At 48.4% G+C, this 10000-nt stretch overlaps 1 protein-coding gene across 1 annotated transcript in view; it reads left to right on the plus strand.

The window, feature by feature from the left end:
* LOC127907897 (dynein axonemal heavy chain 6-like) overlaps positions 1 to 10000 on the plus strand; it is a 147341-nt gene that overhangs the window by 40044 nt on the left and 97297 nt on the right. The window contains 2 exon segments of the mRNA XM_052464361.1: positions 5316 to 5453; positions 6192 to 6427. Of these exon segments, the coding sequence (XP_052320321.1) occupies positions 5316 to 5453; positions 6192 to 6427 (374 nt within the window).

Below are 10000 nucleotides of genomic sequence, written 5' to 3' on the forward strand. Positions count from 1 at the left end.
GTTAGCTGTACCATGTGTTCCTCTCTCTCCTCCTTCACTGCTGTTAGCTGGTCCATGTGTTCCTCTCTCTCCTCCTTCACTGCTGTTAGCTGTACCATGTGTTCCTCTCTCTCCTCCTTCACTGCTGTTAGCTGTACCATGTGTTCCTCTCTCTCCTCCTTCACTGCTGTTAGCTGGTCTGTGTGTTTCTCTCTCTCCTCCTTCACTGCTGTTAGCTGGTCTGTGTGTTCCTCTCTCTCCTCCTTCACTGCTGTTAGCTGTTCCATGTGTAACAGTATACTTTTAAACCGTCCCCTCGCCCATACCCGGGCGCGAACCAGGGACCTTCTGCACACAACGACAACAGTCACCCTCGAAGCATCGTTACCCATCGCTCCACAAAAGCCGCGGCCCTTGCAGAGCAAGGGGAACTACTACTTCAAGGTCTCAGAGCAAGTGACGTAACCGATTGAAACGCTATTTAGAGCACACCGCTAACTAAGCTAGCCGTTTCACATCCGTTACACATGTGTTCCTCTCTCTCCTCCTTCACTGCTGTTAGCTGTTCCATGTGTTCCTCTCTCTCCTCCTTCACTGCTGTTAGCTGTACCATGTGTTCCTCTCTCTCCTCCTTCACTGCTGTTAGCTGGTCCATGTGTTCCTCTCTCTCCTCCTTCACTGCTGTTAGCTGTTCCATGTGTTCCTCTCTCTCCTCCTTCACTGCTGTTAGCTGTACCATGTGTTCCTCTCTCTCCTCCTTCACTGCTGTTAGCTGGTCTGTGTTAATATAGCACTGTGCCAGGGGATGGTCTGTGTTAATATAGCACTGTACCAGGGGATGGTCTGTGTTAATGTAAATATAGCACTGTGCCAGGGGATGGTCTGTGTTAATATAGCACTGTGCCAGGGGATGGTCTGTGTTAATATAGCACTGTGCCAGGGGATGGTCTGTGTTAATATAGCACTGTGCCAGGGGATGGTCTGTGTTAATGTAAATATAGCACTGTACCAGGGGATGGTCTGTGTTAATATAGCACTGTGCCAGGGGATGGTCTGTGTTAATGTAAATAGCACTGTGCCAGGGGATGGTCTGTGTTAATATAGCACTGTGCCAGGGGATGGTCTGTGTTAATATAGCACTGTGCCAGGGGATGGTCTGTGTTAATATAGCACTGTGCCAGGGGATGGTCTGTGTTAATATAGCACTGTGCCAGGGGATGGTCTGTGTTAATATAGCACTGTACCAGGGGATGGTCTGTGTTAATATAGCACTGTGCCAGGGGATGGTCTGTGTTAATATAGCACTGTGCCAGGGGATGGTCTGTGTTAATATAGCACTGTGCCAGGGGATGGTCTGTGTTAATATAGCACTGTACCAGGGGATGGTCTGTGTTAATATAGCACTGTACCAGGGGATGGTCTGTGTTAATATAGCACTGTACCAGGGGATGGTCTGTGTTAATATAGCACTGTACCAGGGGATGGTCTGTGTTAATATAGCACTGTACCAGGGGATGGTCTGTGTTAATATAGCACTGTGCCAGAGGATGGTCTGTGTTAATATAGCACTGTACCAGGGGATGGTCTGTGTTAATATAGCACTGTGCCAGGGGATGGTCTGTGTTAATATAGCACTGTACCAGGGGATGGTCTGTGTTAATATAGCACTGTGCCAGAGGATGGTCTGTGTTAATATAGCACTGTACCAGGGGATGGTCTGTGTTAATATAGCACTGTACCAGGGGATGGTCTGTGTTAATATAGCACTGTACCAGGGGATGGTCTGTGTTAATATAGCACTGTACCAGGGGATGGTCTGTGTTAATATAGCACTGTACCAGGGGATGGTCTGTGTTAATATAGCACTGTACCAGGGGATGGTCTGGTTAATATAGCACTGTACCAGGGGATGGTCTGGTTAATATAGCACTGTACCAGGGGATGGTCTGTGTTAATATAGCACTGTGCCAGGGGATGGTCTGTGTTAATATAGCACTGTACCAGGGGATGGTCTGGTTAATATAGCACTGTACCAGGGGATGGTCTGTGTTAATATAGCACTGTACCAGGGGATGGTCTGGTTAATATAGCACTGTGCCAGGGGATGGTCTGTGTTAATATAGCACTGTACCAGGGGATGGTCTGGTTAATATAGCACTGTACCAGGGGATGGTCTGTGTTAATATAGCACTGTACCAGGGGATGGTCTGTGTTAATATAGCACTGTACCAGGGGATGGTCTGTGTTAATATAGCACTGTGCCAGGGGATGGTCTGTGTTAATATAGCACTGTACCAGGGGATGGTCTGTGTTAATATAGCACTGTACCAGGGGATGGTCTGTGTTAATATAGCACTGTACCAGGGGATGGTCTGTGTTAATATAGCACTGTACCAGGGGATGGTCTGTGTTAATATAGCACTGTACCAGGGGATGGTCTGTGTTAATATAGCACTGTACCAGGGGATGGTCTGTGTTAATATAGCACTGTACCAGGGGATGGTCTGTGTTAATATAGCACTGTACCAGGGGATGGTCTGTGTTAATATAGCACTGTACCAGGGGATGGTCTGTGTTAATATAGCACTGTACCAGGGGATGGTCTGTGTTAATATAGCACTGTACCAGGGGATGGTCTGTGTTAATATAGCACTGTACCAGGGGATGGTCTGGTTAATATAGCACTGTACCAGGGGATGGTCTGTGTTAATATAACACTGTACCAGGGGATGGTCTGTGTTAATATAGCACTGTACCAGGGGATGGTCTGGTTAATATAGCACTGTACCAGGGGATGGTCTGGTTAATATAGCACTGTACCAGGGGATGGTCTGGTTAATATAGCACTGTACCAGGGGATGGTCTGGTTAATATAGCACTGTACCAGGGGATGGTCTGGTTAATATAGCACTGTACCAGGGGATGGTCTGGTTAATATAGCACTGTACCAGGGGATGTTCTGGTTAATATAGCACTGTACCAGATGTTGGGACAGCAACTAGTGGTTGTAAGAGATCAGGATGGTCTGTGTTAATATAGCACTGTACCAGGGGATGGTCTGTGTTAATATAGCACTGTACCAGGGGATGGTCTGTGTTAATATAGCACTGTACCAGGGGATGGTCTGTGTTAATATAGCACTGTACCAGGGGATGGTCTGGTTAATATAGCACTGTACCAGGGGATGGTCTGTGTTAATATAACACTGTACCAGGGGATGGTCTGTGTTAATATAGCACTGTACCAGGGGATGGTCTGTGTTAATATAGCACTGTACCAGGGGATGGTCTGGTTAATATAGCACTGTACCAGGGGATGGTCTGTGTTAATATAGCACTGTACCAGGGGATGGTCTGTGTTAATATAGCACTGTACCAGGGGATGGTCTGTGTTAATATAGCACTGTACCAGGGGATGGTCTGTGTTAATATAGCACTGTACCAGGGGATGGTCTGGTTAATATAGCACTGTACCAGGGGATGGTCTGTGTTAATATAACACTGTACCAGGGGATGGTCTGTGTTAATATAGCACTGTACCAGGGGATGGTCTGTGTTAATATAGCACTGTACCAGGGGATGGTCTGGTTAATATAGCACTGTACCAGGGGATGGTCTGTGTTAATATAACACTGTACCAGGGGATGGTCTGTGTTAATATAGCACTGTACCAGGGGATGGTCTGGTTAATATAACACTGTACCAGGGGATGGTCTGTCTTAATATAACACTGTACCAGGGGATGGTCTGTGTTAATATAGCACTGTGCCAGGGGATGGTCTGTGTTAATATAGCACTGTACCAGGGGATGGTCTGTGTGGAAAGTGAAGTTGCTCACATTCCCTTCTTTGTAGCAGTCATCAAATAGTGTCTGTAATTTTGAGGTTTTGATGTAACCTCTATCCTGTATAAGTCCTTGGGAAGAAAATCCATCTACATTTATCTAATTATTTTTTTGGCAGAAGAACTCAGGATCCCATGGCCTCTCTCTCTGTCCTCTTTATGTCTGGAAGCAATGTTTCTCTCTCTCTTTGACTTTCTTAATTTCCTCCTTTTTCACCCACTCTCTCCTACAATCTAACCATCCCCTCCTCTTTTAACCCCCTGGCCATGTGGCCCCGTGAGAGCAGCAACTAGTGGCTCCGTGTCCCAGACCTTCTTCCAGAACGTGGAGTTTGGCAGTGAGGAGATGAAGGATCGTTTCAGTGAGATGTGCGATGGAGATCCACGATTAGTGTGACAGACATGGGGAGAGAGAGACAGCTACTAGTGAGCTGAGACGATCAGTAATACTACTGATTAATACCTGGAACTATTAACCTCTACCTGGCCATGTTGGGAGAGAAGAGACAGCAACTAGTGGCTGTAAGAGATCAGTAATACTACTGATTAATACTGTTATTAACCTCTACCTGGCCATGTTGGGAGAGAAGAGACAGCAACTAGTGGCTGTAAGAGATCAGTAATACTACTGATTAATACTGTTATTAACCTCTACCTGGCCATGTTGGGGGAGAAGAGACAGCAACTAGTGGCTGTAAGAGATCAGTAATACTACTGATTAATACTGTTATTAACCTCTACCTGGCCATGTTGGGAGAGAAGAGACAGCAACTAGTGGCTGTAAGAGATCAGTAATACTACTGATTAATACTGTTATTAACCTCTACGTGGACATGTTGGGAGAGAAGAGACAGCAACTAGTGGCTGTAAGAGATCAGTAATACTACTGATTAATACTGTTATTAACCTCTACCTGGCCATGTTGGGAGAGAAGAGACAGCAACTAGTGGCTGTAAGAGATCAGTAATACTACTGATTAATACTGTTATTAACCTCTACGTGGACATGTTGGGAGAGAAGAGACAGCAACAGATCTATAATACTGTTTAGCAATAGTAAACACAGCGGCTGTGAGACATCCATAATATGTATTATTTAACGTTATCAATACTCCAGTTTAGCACACTGTGGTTTCTTTGAAATGTGGCTATTTCTCTGAATGGGCGTCAATTCTATACTCCATTCAATCCAAGAAATGTAATTGCCTCTGTGTGTTTGTGTCTGTGTGTGTGTGTGTGTTTACATGACTGTGTGTGTGTATCCCTGTGTGTGTGTGTGTGTGTGTGTGTGTGTGTGTGTGTGTGTGTGTGTGTGTGTGTGTGTGTGTGGAGAGGGTGTGTGTGTGTAGTCGTTGACCAGGAGAGTGTGTGTGTTTGCATGACCAGGAGTGTGTGGAGTGTGTGTGAAACTAGTCGTGTGTGTGTGTGTGTATTCCTGTGTGGGTGCAGGCTCGTGACAGGGTAAAGAAACTGGTCCAGGAGAGGGTGAGCTAAGAAACTGTTGGAGACCAACGGATTGGTGGATAAGATGAAGGTAGACCTGTCAGCTCTGGAGCCTGTCCTCAAACAAAAGTCTATAGACGTCAACGCCCTCATGGGGAAACTAGCCGTGGACCAGGAGAGTGCAGACAAGGTGGGTGTAGAGTGGAGCTAGAGAAACTAGTCGTTGACCAGGAGAGTGTGGAGTTAGGGAAACTAGTCGTTGACCAGGAGAGTGCAGACAAGGTGGGTGTAGAGTGGAGCTAGAGAAACTAGCCGTGGACCAGGAGAGGGTGGAGCTAGGGAAACTAGTCGTGGACCAGGAGAGGGTGGAGCTAGGGAAACTAGTCGTGGACCAAGAGAGGGTGGAGCTAGGGAAACTAGTCGTGGACCAGGAGAGGGTGGAGCTAGGGAAACTAGTCGTGGACCAGGAGAGGGTGGAGCTAGGGAAACTAGTCGTGGACCAGGAGAGGGTGGAGCTAGGGAAACTAGTCGTGGACCAGGAGAGGGTGGAGCTAGGGAAACTAGTCGTGGACCAGGAGAGGGTGGAGCTAGGGAAACTAGTCGTGGACCAGGAGAGGGTGGAGCTAGGGAAACTAGTCGTGGACCAGGAGAGGGTGGAGCTAGAGAAACTAGTCGTTGACCAGGAGAGGGCGGAGCTAGGGAAACTAGCCGTGGACCAGGAGAGGGTGGAGCTAGGGAAACTAGTCGTTGACCAGGAGAGAGTTGACAAGGGTGGGCATTTTTTGTTTGAATGTTTGCATGTGTCTTGGGGAAATGTGTGTGTTTCTAGTGTTTTGCCCTCCTCTTTTTTTTCTTCATGTGCACGCCTATTCAACTGTACTGCGTCCTATTCAATTGTCTGTCTGTCTGTCCGTCCGTCCCTCCCCAGGTGCGTAAAGTGGTGAAGGAGGATGAGGCCCTGGCCAAGGTGAAGGCTGAGGACACCCAGGCCATAGCAGCAGACGCCCAGAGGGATCTAGACGAGGCTCTGCCCGCTCTGGAAGGTGCCAACAAGGCCCTGGACTCACTGGACAAGGCAGACATCTCAGAGATCAGGGTCTTCACCAAACCACCTGACATGGTTATGACTGTCATGGAGGCCGTCTGCATCCTGCTGGGCAGCAAGTCAGTCCACTAACAACACTTAGATAACGTATTGACAACGTTGTGATTGATGCATGTCAGTCCGCTAACAACACTTAGATAACGTATTGACAACGTTGTGATTGATGCATGTCAGTCCACTAACAACACTTAGATAACGTATTGACAACGTTGTGATTGATGCATGTCAGTCCACTAACGACACTTAGATAACGTATTGACAACGTTGTGATTGATGCAAGTCAGTCCACTAACAACACTTAGATAACGTATTGACAACGTTGTGATTGATGCATCTTAGATCAAAAATCGAATAAATGTTTATCGGTCACATACACATGGTTAGCAGATGTTAATGGTCACATACACATGGTTAGCAGATGTTAATGGTCACATACACATGGTTGAGATGTTAATGGTCACAAACATGGTTAAGATGTTAATGGTCACATACACATGGTTAGCAGGTGTTAATGCGAGTGTAGCGAAATGCTTGTGCTTCTAGTTCCGACCGTGCAGTAATAACCAATGAGTAATCTAACCTAACAATTCCATACACACAAGTGTAAAGGAATGAATAAGAATATGTACATATAAATGTATGGATGAGTGATGGCCGAGTGGCACAGGCAAGGTGCAAAAGATGGTATAAGATACAGTATATACATATGAGAAGACATGTTAACATTATTAAAGTTGCATTGTTTCAAGTGACTAGTGATACATTTATTGAAGTGGCCAGTGATTTGAGTCTCTATGTAGGAAGCAGCCTCTCTGAGTTAGTGATGACTATTTAACAGTCTGGTGGCCTTGAGATAGAATCTGTTTTTCAGTCTCTCGGTCCCAGCTTTGATGCACCTGTACTGACCTCACCTTCTGGATGATAGCGGTGTGAACAGGCAGTGGCTCGGGTGGTTGTTGTCCTTGATGATCTTTATGGCCTTCCTGTGACATCGGGTGGTGTAGGTGTCCTGGAGGGCAGGTAGTTTGCCCCCGGTGATGCGTTGTGCAGAACGCACCACCCTCTGGAAAGCCTTACGGTTGTGGGCGGTGCAGTTGCCGTACCAGGCGGTGATACAGCCCGACAGGATGCTCTCGTTTGTGCATCTGTAAAAGTTCGTCAGGGTTTTAAGTGACAAGCCACATTTCTTCAGCCTCCTGAGGTACAGCGCTGCTGTGCCTTCACCACACTGTCTGTGTGGGTGGACCATTTCAGTTGGTCTGTGATGTGTACGCCCAGGAACGTTCCACCTTCTCCACTACTGTCCCTTCGATGTGGATAGGGGGGTGCTCCCTCTGCTGTTGGGTGAACAGAGAGTACAGGAGGGGGCTGAGCACGCACCCTGTGGGGCACCAGTGTTGAGGGTCAGCAAATTGGAGATGTTGTTTCCTACCTTCACCACTTGGGGGCGGCCCGTCAGAAAGTACAGGACCCAATTGCACAGGGCGGGTTGAGACCCAGGGCCTCCAGCTTGATGATGAGCTTGGAGGGTACTACTGTATGGTGTTGAATGCTGAGCTGTAGTCAATTAATAGGTATTCCTCTTGTACAGATGGGACAGGGCAGTGTGCACTGATTGCATCGTCTGTGGACCTGTTGGGGCGGTATGCAAACTGAAGTGGGTCTAGGGTATCAGGTAGGGTAGAGATTATATGATCCTTGACTAGTCTCTTAAAGCACTTCATGTTGACAGAATTGAGTGCTACGGGGCGGTAGTCATTTAGTTCAGTTATCGATGCCTTCTTGAGTACAGGAACAATGGTGGCCATCGTGAAGCATGTGGTGGCCACAGAGAAGGAGACAGGGGGGGGGGGTCCTTGTTAGTGGGCCGTGCCGGTGGCACTGTATTATCCTCAAAGCTGACAAAGAAGGTGTTTAGTGTGTCTGGAAGCGAGACGTCAGTGTCCGTGACGTGGCTGGTTTTCTTACATTTACATTTACATTTAAGTCATTTAGCAGACGCTCTTATCCAGAGCGACTTACAAATTGGTGCATACACCTTATGACAACCAGTGGAACAGCCACTTACATCTAAATCTTGTTGGGGGAGAAGGGGGGAGAAGGATTACTTACCCTTACTTACCCTATCCTAGGTATTCCTTGAAGAGGTGGGGTTTCAGGTGTCTCCGGAAGGTGGTGATTGACTCCGCTGTCCTGGCGTCGTGAGGGAGTTTGTTCCACCATTGGGGGCCAGAGCAGCGAACAGTTTTGACTGGGCTGAGCGGGAACTGTACTTCCTCAGTGGTAGGGAGGCGAGCAGGCCAGAGGTGGATGAACGCAGTGCCCTTGTTTGGGTGTAGGGCCTGATCAGAGCCTGGAGGTACTGAGGTGCCGTTCCCCTCACAGCTCCGTAGGCGAGCACCATGGTCTTGTAGCGGATGCGAGCTTCAACTGGAAGCCAGTGGAGAGAGCGGAGGAGCGGGGTGACGTGAGAGAACTTGGGAAGGTTGAACACCAGACGGGCTGCGGCGTTCTGGATGAGTTGTAGGGGTTTAATGGCACAGGCAGGGAGCCCAGCCAACAGCGAGTTGCAGTAATCAAGACGGGAGATGACAAGTGCCTGGATTAGGACCTGCGCCGCTTCCTGTGTGAGGCAGGGTCGTACTCTGCGGATGTTGTAGAGCATGAACCTACAGGAACGGGACACCGCCTTGATGTTAGTTGAGAACGTCAGGGTGTTGTCCAGGATCACGCCAAGGTTCTTAGCGCTCTGGGAGGAGGACACAATGGAGTTGTCAACCGTGATGGCGAGATCATGGAACGGGCAGTCCTTCCCCGGGAGGAAGAGGAGCTCCGTCTTGCTGAGGTTCAGCTTGAGGTGGTGATCCGTCATCCACACTGATATGTCTGCCAGACATGCAGAGATGCGATTCGCCACCTGGTCATCAGAAGGGGGAAAGGAGAAGATTAATTGTGTGTCGTCTGCATAGCAATGATAGGAGAGACCATGTGAGGTTATGACAGAGCCAAGTGACTTGGTGTATAGCGAGAATAAGAGAGGGCCTAGAACAGAGCCCTGGGGGACACCAGTGGTGAGAGCGCGTGGTGAGGAGACAGATTCTCGACACGCCACCTGGTAGGAGCGACCTGTCAGGTAGGACGCAATCCAAGCGTGGGCCGCGCCGGAGATGCCCAACTCGGAGAGGGTGGAGAGGAGGATCTGATGGTTCACAGTATCGAAGGCAGCCGATAGGTCTAGAAGGATGAGAGCAGAGGAGAGAGAGTTAGCTTTAGCAGTGCGGAGCGCCTCCGTGATACAGAGAAGAGCAGTCTCAGTTGAATGACTAGTCTTGAAACCTGACTGATTTGGATCAAGAAGGTCATTCTGAGAGAGATAGCGGTAGAGCTGGCCAAGGACGGCACGCTCAAGAGTTTTGGAGAGAAAAGAGAGAAGGGATACTGGTCTGTAGTTGTTGACATCGGAGGGATCGAGTGTAGGTTTTTTCAGAAGGGGTGCAACTCTCGCTCTCTTGAAGACGGGAGGGACGTAGCCAGCGGTCAGGGATGAGTTGATGAGCGAGGTGAGGTAAGGGAGAAGGTCTCCGGAAATGGTCTGGAGAAGAGAGGAGGGGATAGGGTCAAGCGGGCAGGTT

This window comes from Oncorhynchus keta, chromosome 16, assembly GCF_023373465.1.
Source record: "Oncorhynchus keta strain PuntledgeMale-10-30-2019 chromosome 16, Oket_V2, whole genome shotgun sequence".
NCBI classification, from domain to species: domain Eukaryota; kingdom Metazoa; phylum Chordata; class Actinopteri; order Salmoniformes; family Salmonidae; genus Oncorhynchus; species Oncorhynchus keta.